At 27.4% G+C, this 18,258-nt stretch overlaps 1 protein-coding gene across 1 annotated transcript; it reads left to right on the forward strand.

The window, feature by feature from the left end:
- The first annotated feature begins 307 nt into the window (after window positions 1-307).
- On the forward strand, window positions 308-2,575 carry LOC135130996 (sterol O-acyltransferase 1-like). The gene is made up of 4 exons (XM_064058490.1): window positions 308-529; window positions 576-718; window positions 1,491-1,627; window positions 1,675-2,575. The coding sequence occupies exons 1-4, from the start codon at window positions 384-386 to the stop codon at window positions 2,506-2,508; spliced, it is 1,260 nt and encodes a 419-aa protein (XP_063914560.1). The 5' UTR covers window positions 308-383; the 3' UTR covers window positions 2,509-2,575.
- The last annotated feature ends 15,683 nt before the right edge of the window (window positions 2,576-18,258 follow it).

Here is an 18,258-nt window from a genome sequence, read left to right on the forward strand (position 1 = left end):
CTATTTGAGACATTTTCTTTTTAAATAATGTCGCAATGATCTGTGAATGGATAATAATTATATTGTTGATAGTTCGCCATTGAGGATAAATTAGTTGTCGCGGAGATATGTTTGACGCGTCCTTGCGTCTTAAAAAGCTAGTTAGAGGTCAAAAAACTGTGTATACCATATTTATTAAATAAAAAGTTTTTCTTGTTCTACACGTAATAATTACAAACATACAAATTTCTTAAATATGTAGAATTATGTATCGGACGGATAAGCAGTCACCTTCATTTTAACATATCACCTACTCATATACCCTACGTCTAGTAATACGTACCAAGAACGAAAAAACGCGTATTAAGAAAATCGCACTTCAAACTTAGAAAATTTTCACTAAAATGGAAAAGAAATTTGTAATTCGGAATTCCCCTGCGACCGATGCCTTCGAACATCCTCAAACACGAAATATTTACAACATGTGCGCCATCGTCTTCCTGGGTCTTTCTCTCTACACCCTAGGAAACGAATACTTGACAACCGGAAGGTAAATATTTAAACAAAAGCAACGGTGAAACAACAACTGCTTTTAGAGTAACTTTTGGCTTTGAAGTAATAAAAACATGTTTCGTCCACTTGGATAAAGCCATCTTCATTTGGTCGTGTTGCTTTGCGTCAGTCTGTGCACTGTTCTTCGTTTTTAAAGTGTGGTTGAGTCTTAGGACGTATGCAAGAGGTAAGTTATGCTGTGGTTTCGAAAGCGAACGTCCCTGGAAGATTTGATATTTTCTGGTCATAGTCCAAAAACAGACTAAGTAATGCCGTTTTCGACGAATTTTTGCTTTATTAGAGTTCGTTTTGATTTTCGGTACGACGGGAAATAACTGTGTTTTATTATCCGTGTCATGTTGCGTTTACGTTATGTTTTCTAGTACATAGTTACGTCGAGTGAATTTTAAATGTTTCGTCATCGATATCTTTTTCCAGAATTAACTTTCAAATTTTGAATTTAAACCACGAGTTTGATGTTTCCTGGAAAATATGTAATGTAAATCATTCGAATGAATACACGGTTTTATCGACGATTCTAACACTTCTGAGGACGATCTGGAGGTGGATTCCCGTAGGAGAGCCGATCTCAAATTTTTTGAATATGTAGAAGTTACTGAAAGAAAACAATCTTCATAGAGTTTTAGTTAGACCTGGAATAATCGTCTGAAGAGGGTCCAGATTCAAATATTCAACAGTAATAGATAGGCAACCAACATTACGAGAATCAAGGCACTTCAAACGCAAAGGTGAAGGTTGCAAACCAAAAAGGCAAGAACTCTCAGCTCAAAACAAATTCACTTGTTCATAATGCAACAAGTCTTGCGTTTTCTACCATTATTATTATTTATTTATTGATTTATTTATTTATTTATATATACCAAAAAGCGATCAACACAACGTTTCTTCGAAACCACAACAACATCAACGATATTTCAAAACTAATAACCGATTTTCAGGGATGGCCATAGTTTACGATCGGTTAGGATTGGCATGTTTAGTTTTGTACTATTTTTACAGCTTCAAGTTAGCCACTGACGCAGTCCGCTATTTCAGCTTCAATTTCTCTTGCATACTTATCGTCACCCTCGAACAGGTAAGTTAATCATTTAAAAAATCGCTTTAAAATAAATCAATTTTTAGACCCGGTTTTTAATGAAAGTCCATGCGTTCGTGCGAAGCAAAGCTTCCGAAGAACTTCCTCGTCTCTCTTTCTCTAACTATCTATACTTTCTTTTTGCTCCTACTCTCATCTACAGAGACGCCTACCCTCGAACCAAGACCATCAACTGGAACTTTGTCACTCAGTCTTTCCTCGAATGGGTTGCTGGTTTTTTCGCATTTGTTTTCTGTGCCATGAACTGTTTCCCAACTTCGGAAAGATGGGCACAAAAATTTACCGTAAACGAGGTGTTACTCTTGATTCTAGAGAAAACGGGATATGCACTGATAATACTTACGGGTATATTCGTCACGTTGTGGCATTCATTTCATAATTTCTGGGCCGAAATTTTACAATTCGGGGACCGTTTGTTCTATTCAGATTGGTGGAACGAACACACTTATAACGGTTGGTTGGTGAAATGGAACAAGGTCGTGCAGGATTGGTTGTATTATTACGTTTACCTTGAGTTCAGGAAACATATTTGTGACAATGTTTTACTAGCAAAATTGACGGTGTTCTTGTTGTCTTTTGTTGTGCACGAATGGGTTGTATTTTGTTGCACTGGTGGACTTGTTCCTGTAACATTTTTTGTGTTTGTGGTTGTAGGACTTCCTTTGACATTCTTTGAAATTCCTAAAAACATGTTTACTGTTGTTATTTTCTGGTGTTCATTTATTCTGGCTTTCTTTAGCGCGTTTACAGTTTTTAGCCTGGAGTGGTACGCCCGATCACAAAGTCCCGTAACAAATCCAACGTTTTGGGATTTTGTTGTTCCTAGGTTTTTAACGTGTGACTGTGTATTAAAAATCTAGATACTTTTTGGTAGTCGACGGAACTGTAGTACTTGATGCAGTTTCCATTACTGGCACTGTATATGTAATGGGGATTTTTAAGGTTATAAGTACTGCTTAGGATCGTAGGAGAGAAGTCTGAATCTCTTCGTGATAGTTTTAAAGTAGTGTTAAATTTAAAATTTTGCAATAAAAATGTGAAAACTAGTCGTTTCTTCATTGTTACTAGACATATACCAGATTGCGTCAAGACTAATATCATAGCTGCATAAAAAACAAGCTCATAATAGTATATTATGATACGAGTTTTATAATAAGAAGCACTTTGTCGTACGCACAATTTTGGGTGCAGCGAAAACTATGAAATTTCGATTTCGAAATCTAGGGAATTTTACGAGAGTTGACAAGATTTGCAGATTGTAAGCAAAAAGATGATAGGCAGTTATGACAACAGTAAGAAAATAAATTTCACTACGTTTAGTGCAATTATTATAGCACCTAGTGTATTTATTAAGACACGCGATTGCGTGAACGCAAAGTACAAAGACAAAAGACAAAATATAAACCACGCCCACCCATTTCGTCTCAATTGTGATGACTTTTTTATTTTTAGAAACTTAAAACACGTTTAAAATGGTGAATTTTTGTATTTTGATCCTCCCCTAGGTCTGCCAACGATTTTCAATTTTTGGATAATACAATTTTAGAATTTTTTAATTTTTCGACTCTTCAAATTTTCGATTTCTCAGTTTCACGAATAATCGATTTCATTTCACGATTTCTCGACTTTTTTCAATTATCTAGTTGATTTTTCAGTTTTTCGATTTTTCATTTTTGAATTTTGGGTTTTCGATTTCTCGGTTTTCCGATTTTAATAAATTTTAGATTTGACCCTTCCGATTTTTCATTTTTCAGTTTTTGGATTTTTTGTTGTTTCGATTTCTTGACATCTCGGTCTTTCAATTTTTAATATTCTTCGACTTCTCAATTGTTCGACATTTGATTTTGAGAATTTTTCAAATTCTTGATTTTTCAATTTTTCAGCATTTTAATTTTTCGATTTTTACTGTTTCAACTGCTCGATCTTTCAATTTTCGACTTTCCAGATTTCCATTTTCCGATTTTTAAAATTTTTGATTTTTCGAGTTTTTTAATTTTTAAAATTTCTTGATTTCTCAGTTTCTCGATATTCCAATTTTCCAGTTGTTCGATTTCTCAATATATATTTTGATTTTTCAGTTTCTCGATTCTTCAATTTTCCGACTTTTTAAATTTAGGAGTTTCGATTTATGAATTTTTCACTTTTTCACTTCTCGACATCTCGGTTTTTCGATTTTCAAAATTTTTCGACTTTTACATTTCTCAAATTTTCAAGTTTGAGATTTTTCAATTTTTCAAATTTCAATTTTGAAAATTTTTCTGAATTTTTTTCGATTTTCAATTTTCGATTTATTGATGTTTCTATTTCTCAATTTTTCAAAATTTTTAATTTTAGATTTTTCAGATTGTTTTTTCAATTCAGCAATCTTTCAATTCTTCGATTTCTCAATTTTTCCATGCTTCAGTTTTGGCTTTTTTTAATATTTCCATTCTTCAATTTTTTCCCATTTTTCAATTTTTTGATGTACCAGTTTTGGAATTTTTGATTATTTAGATTCTTCACTTTTTCGATTCGTGGATTTCCCGATTTTTTTATTTTTCGATTTTTAAATTCTACATTTTTCAATTCTGTATACCATATTTATTAGGAGTAAATAAAAAGTTGTTTTTGTTTTTAATGTAATAAGATAAATAATTAAATATGTAGAATTATGTATCGGATATGCAGTCACCTTCATTTTATCATATCAATGTCACCTTAGATTTCTCAAATTTTCAATTTTTCATTTTCTCAATTTTTCCATGCTTTAATTTCGGCTTTTTTCCATTCTTCAACTTTTTAATATTTCATTTTGGGATTTTTCAATATTTCGATTTTTGGATTTTTCGATATCTAACTTATTCGATTTTAAAATTTTAGATTTTTCAGTTTTTTAGTTTATGGATTTTTCCATGCTTCGAATCCTTGGTTTTTCAATTTTTCAATTTTTTTTATTCGCCGAGAATCAAGCTTAACTGCAAAAGATTTATTTCTTTACGGGAAATTAAAAATATGTTTTTGAGTATCGTGCTATTCAAAGAAAACTAGATACGTTAAGAAAAAAGGCAAAATATAAACCCCGCCCACCCAGCCCATTCTAATTGTGATGATTTTTTTATTTTTAGAAACTTAAAACACGTTTAAAATGGTAATTTATCGATTTTATAATTTTAGGATTCTTCAATTTTTCGATTTCTCAATTTTTTTTGTTTTTCCATTTTTCAATTTTTCGATTATTCAATTTTACGATTTCTCAATTTTTGATTCTTCAATTTTTCCATTTTTTCTCAGTTTCCCGAATAATCGGTTTCATTTCCCGATTTCTCGAATTATCAATTTTATAAATTTTCGATTTTTCGGCTATTCGATTTCTCGATTTTTCAATTTTTTCGATGTTTCAATTTTTCTTCCGTTTTTCAATTTTTCGGTAATTCAGCTTTAGGATTTTTCAAATTGTGGATTCTTCAATTTTTGGATTTTTTTGACGTTTCGAATTTTCGATCTCCCGATTTTTTACTTTTTCGATTTCCTGTTGTTTCGTCATTTCAGTTTTGGAATTTTTGAATTTCTTGATTTTTCAGTTTATCGATTTTCAATTTTTTAAATATTGGATTTGACGCATCCGATTTTCATTTTTCGATATTTTTTGATGTTTCGATTTCTGGACATCTCGGTTTTTCGATTTTTAAATTTCTCAAATTTTTAAGGTTTGGATATCTCAATTTTCCAGCTTTTCAATTTTGAAAGTTTTTTAATTTCTGAATTTTTTGATATTTCGATTACTCGATCTTTCGATTTTTTTTGACGTTTCCATTTTTCGATCTCTCGATTTTTGGCTTTTTCAAGATTTATTGATGTTTCTACGTCTCAATTTTTCGCATTTTTTAAATTTTAAATTTTTCAGTATGTTGATGTTTCAATTCAACGATCTTTCAACTTTTCGACTTCTCACCTTTAGATTTTTCAACTTAATTTCCCGAATTTTCAAGTTTTCAATTTCTCAATTTTTCCATGTTTCAATTTTGGCTTTTTAAAATTTTTCCATTCTTCAATTTTTTAATATTTCAGTTTTTGGATTTCTCGATATTTTACTTATTCTTTTGGTTTTTCATTTTTTTGATATTTAAATTTTTCAATTTTTTATTGACCGTGAACCAAGCTTAACTGCAAAAGATTTATTTCTTTACCAGAAATTAAAAACATGCTTTTGAGTATCGTGTTCTCCAAAGAATACTAGGTACATTAAGAAAAAAGGCAAAATATAAACCCAGCCCAACCTCCCCATCTCAATTGTGATGATTTTTTGTTTTTAGAAACTTAAAACACGTTTAAAATATTACATTTTTCGATTTTATAATTTTACGATATTTTCCAATTTTTCGATTTCTCAATTTTTGATTCTTCATTTTTTCCATTTTTCCTCAGTTTACCCGATTTCTAGACTTTTCAATTGTCTTAAATTTTCGATTTTCTCAATTTTTCCATGTTTTAATTTTGGCTTTTTTAAATTTTACCATTCTTCAATTTTTTAATTTTTCAGTTTTGGGATTTTTCAATATTTCAGTTTTTGGATTTCTCGATATTTTACTTATTCGATTTTAAAATTTTAGATTTTTCAGTTTTTCAATTTATGGATTTTTTCATGTTTCGAATTTCTTCAATTTTCTTCAATTTTTCGATATTTTAATTTTTCAATTTTTTTTATTCGTCGTGAACCAAGCTTAACTGCAGAAGATTTATATCTTTACAAGAAATTAAAAACATGTTTTTGAGTATCGTGCTGTTTAAAGAATACTAGGTACATTAAGAAAAAAGGCAAAATATAAACCCCACCCACCCACCCCATCTCAATTATGATGACTTTTTATTTTTAGAAACTTAGAACACGTTTAAAATATTACATTTTTCGATTTTATAATTTTAGAATTTTTCAATTTTTCGATTTCTCAATTTTATTCGTTTTTCCATGTTTCGATTTTTCGATGTTTCAATTTTACGATTTCTCATTTCTTGATTCTTCAATTTTTCCATTTTGTTCTCAGGTTCTCGACTTATCGGTTTCGTTTCCCGATTTCTCGACTTTTAAATTTTCGATTTTTCGACTTTTCGATTTCTCGATTTTTTCGATTGTTCTTCCATTTTTCAATTTTTCGGTATTTCAGCTTTAGATTTTTTCAAATTGCGGATTCTTCAATTTTTCGATTTTCTGTTGTTTCGTCATTTCAGTTTCGGAATTTCTTGATTTTTCAGTTTTTCGATTTTCGGCATTTTAAATTTTGGATTTGACCCTTCCGATTTTTCATTTTCGATATTTTAATGTTACAATTTTAGGATTTTTTGATGTTTCGATTTCTGGACATCTCGGTTTTCGATTTTCAAATTTCTTCTCCAATTTTCAAGATTTGGATATCTCAATTTTTCAACTTTTCGATTTGGAAAATTTTTTAATTTCTGAATTTTTTGATACTTCGATTAGTCGATCTTTTGGTTTTTTTACTTTTTCAAGATTTATTGATGTTTCAATGTTTCAATTTTTCACATTTTCTAAATTTTAGATTTTTCAGTATGTTGACCATTAATTCAACGATCTTTCAACTTTTCGACTTCTCAGTTTTAGATTTTTCTACTCGAATTTTCAATTTTTCAATTTCTCAATGTTTCCATCTTTTCCTCAGTTTCCCGAATAATCGCTTTGATTTCCCGATTTCCCGACTTTTCAATTTTCTTAAATTTTCGATTTTTCGGATATTCGATTTCTCGACTTTTCAATTTTTTTGATGTTTTAATTTTTCTTCCGTTTTTCAATTTTTCGGTATTTTAGCTTTATGATTTTTCAAATTGTGGATTCTTCAATTTTTCGATTTTTTTGACTTTCAGAATTTTCGGTCTCTCAATTTTTTTATTTTTTCGATTTCCTGTTTCTTCATTTCAGTTTTGGAATTTTTGAATTTCTTGATTTTTCAGTTTATCGATTTTCAATTTTTTAAATATTGGATTTGACGCATCCGATTTTCATTTTTCGATATTTTTTGATGTTTCGATTTCTGGACATCTCGGTTTTTCGATTTTTAAATCTCTCAAATTTTTAAGGTTTGGATATCTCAATTTTCCAGCTTTTCAATTTTGAAAGTTTTTTAATTTCTGAATTTTTTGATATTTCGATTACTCGATCTTTCGAGTTTTTTTTGACGTTTCCATTTTTCGATCTCTCGATTTTTGGCTTTTTCAAGATTTACTGATGTTTCTATTTCTCAATTTTTCGAATTTTTTAAATTTTAAATTTTTCAGTATGTTGATGTTTCAATTCAACGATCTTTCAACTTTTCGACTTCTCACCTTTAGATTTTTCAACTTAATTTCCCGAATTTTCAAGTTTTCAATTTCTCAATTTTACCATGTTTCAATTTAGACTTTTTAAAATTTTTCCATTCTTCAATTTTTTAATATTTCAGTTTTTGGATTTCTCGATATTTTACTTATTCTTTTGGTTTTTCATTTTTTTGATATTTAAATTTTTCAATTTTTTATTGACCGTGAACCAAGCTTAACTGCAAAAGATTTATTTCTTTACCAGAAATTAAAAACATGCTTTTGAGTATCGTGTTGTCCAAAGAATACTAGGTACATTAAGAAAAAAGGCAAAATATAAACCCAGCCCAACCTCCCCATCTCAATTGTGATGATTTTTTGTTTTTAGAAACTTAAAACACGTTTAAAATATTACATTTTTCGATTTTATAATTTTACGATATTTTCCTATTTTTCGATTTCTCAATTTTTGATTCTTCATTTTTTCCATTTTTCCTCAGTTTACCCGATTTCTAGACTTTTCAATTGTCTAAAATTTTCGATTTTCTAAATTTTTCCATGTTTCAATTTTGGCTTTTTTAAATTTTTCCATTCTTCAATTTTTTAATATTTCAGTTTTGAGATTTTTCAATATTTCAATTTTTGGATTTTTCGATATTTTACTTATTCGATTTTAAAATTTTAGATTTTTCAGTTTTTCAATTTATGGATTTTTTCATGTTTCGAATTTCTTCAATTTTCTTCAATTTTTCGATATTTTAATTTTTCAATTTTTTTTATTCGTCGTGAACCAAGGGGGCGGAGCTTAACTGCAAAAAACTTATTTCTTTACAAGAAATTAAGAACATGTTTTTGAGTATCGTGTTGTTCAAAGAATACTTGGCACATTAAGAGAAAAGGCAAAATATAAACCCCGCCCTCCCACCCCATCTCAATTGTGATGACTTTTTTTTTTTAGAAACCTAAAACACGTTTCAAATGGTAATTTTTTGTTAGAGCACATGTATTTTATAATTAGGCTCCTCCCCTAGATCTGCCAACGATTTTAAACTTGTCGATTTTACAATTTTAAGATTTTTCAATTTTTCGATTTCTGCGTTTTTTTCATGTTTCTGTTTTCCAATTTTTCGATGTTTCAATTTTACGATTCCTCAATTTTTGATTCTTCAGTTTTTCCATTTTTTTCTCAGTTTCCCGAATAATCGGTCTCATTTCCCGATTTCTCGACTTTTCTGTTTCTTTCAATTTTCTATTTTTCGACTTTTCGATTTCTCGATTTTTCAATTTTTTCGATGTTTCATTTTTCGGTATCTCAACTTTGGGATTTTTCAAATTGTCGATTCTTCAATTTTTCGATTTTTTTGATGTTTCGATTTTTTACTTTTTCGATTTCCAGTTTTTCGGTTTCCTGTCGTTTCATCATTTCAGTTTTGAAATTTCAATTTTTTGAATTTTCAGTTCCTTGATTTTCAATTTTTTAAATTTTAAATTCTCGATTATGTGGTTTTCTGATTTTTTTAAATTTTAGATTTGACCCATCCGATTTTTCATTTTTCGAAATTTTAATTTTGCAATTTTAGGATTTTCCAATTTTTCGAATCTTAAATTTTAGATTTTTCAGTTTTTCAATTTTTCGATATTTTAATTTTTCAATTTTTTTTATTCGCCGTGGACTAAGCTTAACTGCAAAAGACTTATTTCTTTACAAAAACATGTCTTTAACTATCGTGTTGTTCAAAATATACTAAGTACATTCAGAAAAAAGGGCAAAATATAAACCCCGCCCACCCACCCCACCTCAATTGTCATGACTTTTTATTTTTAGAAACGTAAAACACATTTTTGTATGGAAATATGTATGGATTTTGCAATTAGTCTCCTCCCCTATGTCTGCCAACGATTTAAAAACTTTCGAGTTCATAATTTTAGAATTTTTCAATTTTTCATTTCTCAATTGTTTATTAGTCAATTTTTCCATTTTTTTCTCAGTTTCGCAAATAATCGGTTTCGTTTCCCGATTTCTCGACTTTTCAGTTCTTCAAATTTTCGAATTTTCGACTTTTCGATTTCTCGATTTTTCAGTTTTTCTTCCGTTTTTCAATTTTTCCGTATTTCAGTTTTAGGTTTCAGTTTTGGAATTTTTCAATTTTATGATTCATTGATGTTTCGATTTCTGGACATCTCGATTTTCTGAATTTTTCGACTTTTAAATTTCTCAACATTTCAAGTTTTGGATATCTCAATTTTTTCATATTTCGATTACTCGATCTTTCGACTTTTTTTGAGGTTTCGATTTTTTACTTTTTCAGGATTTATTGATGTTTATATTTTTAAATTTTTTAGAATTTTTTAAATTTTAGATTTTTCATTATATTGATATTTCAATTCAACGATCTTTCAATTTTTCGATTTCTCAATTTTTCCATGTTTCAGTTTTGGCTTTTTAAAATTTTTCCATTCAATTTTTTTCCTATATTTCAATTTTTTTATGTCTTGTTATGGGATTTTTCAATATTTAGTTTTTGGATTTCTCGATATTTTCATTTTTCAATTTTTTTATACGCCGTGAACCAAGCTTAACTGCAAAAGACTTATTTCTTTACAAGAAATTGAAAACATGTTTTTGAGTATCGTGTTACTCAAAGAATACTATGTATATTAAGAAAAAAAAGGCAAAATATAGACCCCGCCCTCCCACCCCATCTCAGTTGTGATGACTTTTGATTTTTAGAACTTTAAAACACGTTTGAAATGGTAAATTTTTGTAAGGAAATATGGATTTTGAAATTAGGGTTCTCCCCTAGGTCTGCCAACGATTTAAAATTTTTCGATATTACAATTTCAAGATTTTTCGATTTCTCAATTTTTTCATTTCCCGATTTGTCGACTTTTCAATTTTTTAAATTTTAGACTTTTTTGCTTTTCGATTTCTCTGCTTTTCAATTTTTTTGAAATTTTTCTTCCGTTTTTAATTTTTCGGTATTTCAGCTTTGGAATTTATCAATTTGTCGATTCTTCAATTTTTCGATTTTTTTGACGTTTCGATTTTTCCATCTCTCGATTTTTTCCTTTTCCAAGATTTATTGATGTTTCTAATTCTCAATTTTTCGCATTTTTTAAATTTTAGATTTTTCAGTAAGTTAATAAACATTCAAACCAATGCAACCAGCTTTCAATTTTTCGACTTCTCGGTTTTAGATTTTTCGACTTAGATTTCTCGAATTTTCAGTTTTTAAATTTCTCATTTTTTTTTCCATGTTTTATTTCAGTTTTGGGATTTTCCGATATTTCGATTTTTGGATTTCTCGATATTTCACTTTAAGTCCTTGGTTTTTCAATTTTTCGACTCTTCAAACTTTCCATTTCTAAATTTTGCGATTTCTCAGTTTCCCGAATAATCGATTTCATTTCACGATTTTCAATTTTTTTAAATTTTGGATTTTTCGATTTCTCGATGTCTCAATTTTTTCGATGTTGCACTTTGGGTTTTTCATTTTTTCAATCCTTCAATTTTTCTTCCGATTTTTCATTTTTCCATTTTTTAATTTTTCAATTTTAGGATTTTTTGATGTTTCGATTTCTTGACATCTCGATTTTTCGATTTGTAATATTCTTCGACTTTTCAATTTTTAAATTTCTCAATTGTTCGACATTTCATTTTGGAAATTCTTCAATTCCTGGACTTTTCAATTTTTCAGCATTTTAATTTTTCGGTCTTTTGCTGTTTCAATAGCTTGATCTTTGAATTTTCGAATTTCTAGATTTACATTTTCCGATTTTTAAAATTTTTGATTTTTCGATTTTCAATTTTTTAAATTTCTCGATTTCTCAGTTTCTCGATATTCCAATTTTTCAGTTGTTCGATTTCTCAATATATATTTGGATTTTTCACTTTCTCGATTCTTCAATTTTTCGAATTTTTAAATTTTGGAGTTGCGATTTCTCAATTTTTTACTTTTTCGATTTATTGATTTCCATTTCCCAATTTTTCAAAATTTTTAAATTTTAAATTTTTCAGTATGTTGATGTTTCAATTCAATGATCTTTCAATTCTTCTACTTTTAGATTTCTCGATTTTTCAATTTTTTCGATGTTTCAATTGTTCTTCCGTTTTTCAATTTTTCGCTATTTCAACTTTGGGATTTTTCAATTTGTCGATTCTCCAATTTTTCGATTTTTCGATCTCTCGATTTTTTCCTTTTCCAAGATTTATTGATGTTTCTAATTCTCAATTTTTCGCATTTCTTAAATTTTAGATTTTTCAGTATGTTGATGTTTCAATTCAACGATCTTTCAATTTTTCGACTTTTCGGTTTTAGATTTTTCGACTTAGATTTCTGGAATTTTCAATTTTTAAATTTCTCAATTTTTTCATGTTTCAGTTTTAGCTTTTTTAAATTTTTCCATTCACCAATTTTTTTTCCCATTTTTCAATTTTTTATTATTTCAGTTTTGGGATTTTGCAAAATTTAGATTTTTGGATTTCTCGATATTTTAGTTTTTCAGTTTTAGGATTTTTTGATGTTTCGATTTCTTGACATCTCGATTTTTCGATTTATAATATTCTTCGACTTTTCAATTTTTAAATTTCTCAATTGCTCGATTCTTCAAATTCTGGACTTTTCAATTTTTCAGCATTTTAATTTTTCGGTCTTTCACTGTTTCAATAGCTTGATCTTTGAATTTTCGAATTTCTAGATTTACATTTTCCGATTTTTAAAATTTTTGAATTTTCGATTTTCAATTTTTTAAACTTCTCCATTTCTCAGTTTCTCGATATTTCAATTTTTCAGTTGTTCGATTTCTCAATATACATATATTTCGATTTTTCAGTTTTTCGATTCTTCAAGTTTCCGACTTTTTAAAATTTGGAGTTTCGATTTCTCAATTTTTTACTTTTTCGATTTATTGATTTTTATTTCCCAATTTTTCAAAATTTTTAAATTTGAAATTTTTCAGTATGTTGATGTTTCAATTCAACGATCTTTCAATTCTTCTACTTTTAGATTTCTCGATTTTTCAATTTTTTCGATGTTTCAATTTTCTTCCGTTTTTCAATTTTTCGCTATTTCAACTTTGGGATTTTTCAATTTGTCGATTCTTCAATTTTTCGATTTTTCGATCTCTCGATTTTTTCCGTTTCCAAGATTTATTGATGTTTCTAATTCTCAATTTTTCGCATTTTTTAAATTTTAGATTTTTCAGTATGTTGATGTTTCAACTCAACGATCTTTCAATTTTTCGACTTTTCGGTTTTAGATTTTTCGACTTAGATTTCTGGAATTTTCAATTTTTAAATTTCTCAATTTTTCCATGTTTCGGTTTTGGCTTTTTTGAATTTTTCCATTCACCAATTTTTTTCCCCATTTTTCAATTTTTTATTATTTCAGTTTTGGGATTTTGCAATATTTAGGTTTTTGGATTTCTCGATATTTTAGTTTTTCAGTTTTAGGATTTTTTGATGTTTCGATTTCTTGACATCTCGATTTTTCGATTTATAATATTCTTCGACTTTTCAATTTTTAAATTTCTCAATTGCTCGATTCTTCAAATTATGGACTTTTCAATTTTTCAGCATTTTAATTTTCCGGTCTTTTACTGTTTCAATAGCTTGATCTTTCAATTTTCGAATTTCTAGATTTATATTTTCCGATTTTTAAAATTTTTGATTTTTCGATTTTCAATTTTTTAAATTTCTCGATTTCTCAGTTTCTCGATATTCCAATTTTTCAGTTGTTCGATTTCTCAATATATATTTCGATTTTTCAGTTTCTCGATTCTTCAATTTTCCGAATTTTTAAATTTGGGAGTTTCGATTTCTCAATTTTTTACTTTTTCGATTTATTGATTTCTATTTCCCAATTTTTCAAAATTTTTAAATTTGAAATTTTTCAGTATGTTGATGTTTCAATTCAACGATCTTTCAATTCTTCTACTTTTAGATTACTCGATTTTTCAATTTTTTCGATGTTTCAATTTATCTTCCGTTTTTCAATTTTTCGCTATTTCAACTTTGGGATTTTTCAATTTGTCGATTCTTCAATTTTTCGATTTTTCGATCTCTCGATTTTTTCCGTTTCCAAGATTTATTGATGTTTCTAATTCTCAATTTTTCGCATTTTTTAAATTTTAGATTTTTCAGTATGTTGATGTTTCAATTCAACGATCTTTCAATTTTTCGACTTTTCGGTTTTAGATTTTTCGACTTAGATTTCTGGAATTTTCAATTTTTAAATTTCTCAATTTTTCCATGTTTCGGTTTTGGCTTTTTTAAATTTTTCCATTCACCACTTTTTTTCTCCATTTTTCAATTATTTATTATTTCAATTTTGGGATTTTGCAAAATTTAGATTTTTGGATTTCTCGATATTTTAGTTTTTCAGTTTTAGGATTTTTTGATGTTTCGATTTCTTGACATCTCGATTTTTCGATTTATAATATTCTTCGACTTTTCAATTTTTAAATTTCTCAATTGCTCGATTCTTCAAATTCTGGACTTTTCAATTTTTCAGCATTTTAATTTTTCGGTCTTTCACTGTTACAATAGCTTGATCTTTCAATTTTCGAATTTCTAGATTTACATTTTCCGATTTTTAAAATTTTTGATTTTTCGATTTTCAATTTTTTAAATTTCTCGATTTCTCAGTTTCTCGATATTCCAATTTTTCAGTTGTTCGATTTCTCAATATATATTTCGATTTTTCAGTTTCTCGATTCTTCAATTTTCCGAATTTTTAAATTTGGGTGTTTCGATTTCTCAATTTTTTACTTTTTCGGTTTATTGATTTTTATTTCCCAATTTTTCAAAATTTTTAAATTTGAAATTTTTCCATGTTTCAGTTTTAGCTTTTTTAAATTTTTCCATTCACCAATTTTTTTTCCCATTTTTCAATTTTTTATTATCTCAGTTTTGGGATTTTGCAATATTTAGATTTTTGGATCTCTCGATATTTTAGTTTTTCAGTTTTAAGATTTTTTGATTTTTCGATTTCTTGACATCTCGATTTTTCAATTTATAATATTCTTCGACTTTTCAATTTTTAAATTTCTCAATTGCTCGATTCTTCAAATTCTGGACTTTTCAATTTTTCAGCATTTTAATTTTTCGGTCTTTTACTGTTTCAATAGCTTGATCTTTCAATTTTCGAATTTCTAGATTTACATTTTCCGATTTTTTAAATTTTTGATTTTTCGATTTTCAATTTTATAAATTTCGCGATTTCTCAGTTTCTCGATATTCCAATTTTTCACTTGTTCGATTTCTCAATATATATTTCGATTTTTCAGTTTCTCGATTCTTCAATTTTCCGAATTTTTAAATTTTGGAGTTTCGATTTCTCAATTTTTTACTTTTTCGATTTATTGATTTTTATTTCCCAATTTTTCAAAATTTTTAAATTTGAAATTTTTCAGTATGTTGATGTTTCAATTTAACGATCTTTCAATTCTTCTACTTTTAGATTTTCGATTTTTCAATTTTTTCGATGTTTCAATTTTTCTTCCGTTTTTCAATTTTTCGCTATTTCAACTTTGGGATTTTTCAATTTGTCGATTCTTCAATTTTTCGATTTTTCGATCTCTCGATTTTTTCCGTTTCCAAGATTTATTGATGTTTCTAATTCTCAATTTTTCGCATTTTTTAAATTTTAGATTTTTCAGTATGTTGATGTTTCAATTCAACGATCTTTCAATTTTTCGACTTTTCGGTTTTAGATTTTTCGACTTAGATTTCTGGAATTTTCAATTTTTAAATTTCTCAATTTTTCCATGTTTCGGTTTTAGCTTTTTTAAATTTTTCCATTTTTTTTCCCATTTTTCAATTTTTTATTATTTCAGTTTTGGGATTTTGCAAAATTTAGATTTTTGGATTTCTCGATATTTTAGTTTTTCAGTTTTAGGATTTTTTGATGTTTCGATTTCTTGACATCTCGATTTTTCGATTTATAATATTCTTCGACTTTTCAATTTTTAAATTTCTCAATTGCTCGATTCTTCAAATTCTGGACTTTTCAATTTTTCAGCATTTTAATTTTTCGGTCTTTTACTGTTTCAATAGCTTGATCTTTCAATTTTCGAATTTCTAGATTTACATTTTCCGATTTTTAAAATTTTTGATTTTTCGATTTTCAATTTTTTAAATTTCTCGATTTCCCAGTTTCTCAATATTCCAATTTTTCAGTTGTTCGATTTCTCAATATATATTTCAATTTTTCAGTTTCTCGATTCTTCAATTTTCCGAATTTTTAAATTTTGGAGTTTCGATTTCTCGATTTTTTACTTTTTCGATTTATTGATTTCTATTTCCCAATTTTTCAAAATTTTTAAATTTGAAATTTTTCAGTATGTTGATGTTTCAATTCAACGATCTTTCAATTCTTCTACTTTTAGATTTCTCGATTTTTCAATTTTTTCGATGTTTCAATTTTTCTTCCGTTTTTCAATTTTCCGCTTTTTCAACTTTGGGATTTTTCAATTTGTCGATTCTTCAATTTTTCGATTTTTCGATCTCTCGATTTTTTCCTTTTCCAAGATTTATTGATGTTTCTAATTCTCAATTTTTCGCATTTTTTAAATTTTAGATTTTTCAGTATGTTGATGTTTCAATTCAACGATCTTTCAATTTTTCGACTTTTCGGTTTTAGATTTTTCGACTTAGTATTTTGGAATTTTCAATTTTTAAATTTCTCAATTTTTCCACGTTTCGGTTTTGGCTTTTTTAAATTTTTCCATTCACCACTTTTTTTCCCCATTTTTCAATTTTTTATTATTTCAGTTTTGGGATTTTGCAATATTTAGATTTTTGGATTTCTCGATATTTTAGTTTTTCTGTTTTAGGATTTTTTGATGTTTCGATTTCTTGACATCTCGATTTTTCGATTTATAATATTCTTCGACTTTTCAATTTTTAAATTTCTCAATTGTTCGATTCTTCAAACTATGGACTTTTCAATTTTTCAGCATTTTAATTTTTCGGTCTTTTACTGTTTCAATAGCTTGATCTTTCAATTTTCGAATTTCTAGATTTACATTTTCCGATTTTTAAAATTTTTGATTTTTCGATTTTCAATTTTTTAAATTTCTCGATTTCTCAGTTTCTCGATATTCCAATTTTTCAGTTGTTCGATTTCTCAATATATATTTCGATTTTTCAGTTTCTCGATTCTTCAATTTTCCGAATTTTTAAATTCTGGAGTTTCGATTTCTCAATTTTTTACTTTTTCGATTTATTGATTTTTATTTCCCAATTTTTCAAAATTTTTAAATTTGACATTTTTCAGTATGTTGATGTGTCAATTCAACGATCTTTCAATTCTTCTACTTTTAGATTTCTCGATTTTTCAATTTTTTCGATGTTTCAATTTTTCTTCCGTTTTTCAATTTTTCGGTATTTCAACTTTGGGATTTTTCATTTTGTTGATTCTTCAATTTTTCGATTTTTCGATCTCTCGATTTTTTCCTTTTCCAAGATTTATTGATGTTTCTAATTCTCAATTTTTCGCATTTTTTAAATTTTAGATTTTTCAGTATGTTGATGTTTCAATTCAACGATGTTTCAATTTTTCGACTTTTCGGTTTTAGATTTTTCGACTTAGATTTCTGGAATTTTCAATTTTTAAATTTCTCAATTTTTCCATGTTTCGGTTTTAGCTTTTTTAAATTTTTCCATTCACCAATTTTTTTTCCCATTTTTCAATTTTTTATTATTTCAGTTTTGGGATTTTGCAATATTTAGATTTTTGGATTTCTCGATATTTTAGTTTTTCTGTTTTAGGATTTTTTGATGTTTCGATTTCTTGACATCTCGATTTTTCGATTTATAATATTCTTCGACTTTTCAATTTTTAAATTTCTCAATTGTTCGATTCCTCAAACTATGGACTTTTCAATTTTTCAGCATTTTAATTTTTCGGTCTTTTACTGTTTCAATAGCTTGATCTTTCAATTTTCGAATTTCTAGATTTACATTTTCCGATTTTTAAAATTTTTGATTTTTCGATTTTCAATTTTATAAATTTCGCGATTTCTCAGTTTCTCGATATTCCAATTTTTCACTTGTTCGATTTCTCAATATATATTTCGATTTTTCAGTTTCTCGATTCTTCAATTTTCCGAATTTTTAAATTTTGGAGTTTCGATTTCTCAATTTTTTACTTTTTCGATTTATTGATTTTTATTTCCCAATTTTTCAAAATTTTTAAATTTGAAATTTTTCAGTATGTTGATGTTTCAATTCAACGATCTTTCAATTCTTCTACTTTTATAGATTTCTCGATTTTTCAATTTTTTCGATGTTTCAATTTATCTTCCGTTTTTCAATTTTT

Source organism: Zophobas morio, unplaced genomic scaffold (genome assembly GCF_036711695.1).
Source record: "Zophobas morio isolate AGI-343-1 ecotype UQ-CSIRO unplaced genomic scaffold, CSIRO_AGI_Zmor_V1 ptg000018l, whole genome shotgun sequence".
Taxonomy (NCBI): Eukaryota; Metazoa; Arthropoda; class Insecta; order Coleoptera; family Tenebrionidae; genus Zophobas; species Zophobas morio.

Coding starts and splice junctions, on each gene's coding strand:
- LOC135130996 (XM_064058490.1), top strand. CDS start 384: ATGGAAAAGAAATTTGTAATTCGGAATTCCCCTGCGACCGATGCCTTC. Junction 719..1,490: donor TCTTAGGACGTATGCAAGAG/GTAAGTTATGCT, acceptor ACCGATTTTCAG/GGATGGCCATAGTTTACGAT. Junction 1,628..1,674: donor TTATCGTCACCCTCGAACAG/GTAAGTTAATCA, acceptor ATCAATTTTTAG/ACCCGGTTTTTAATGAAAGT.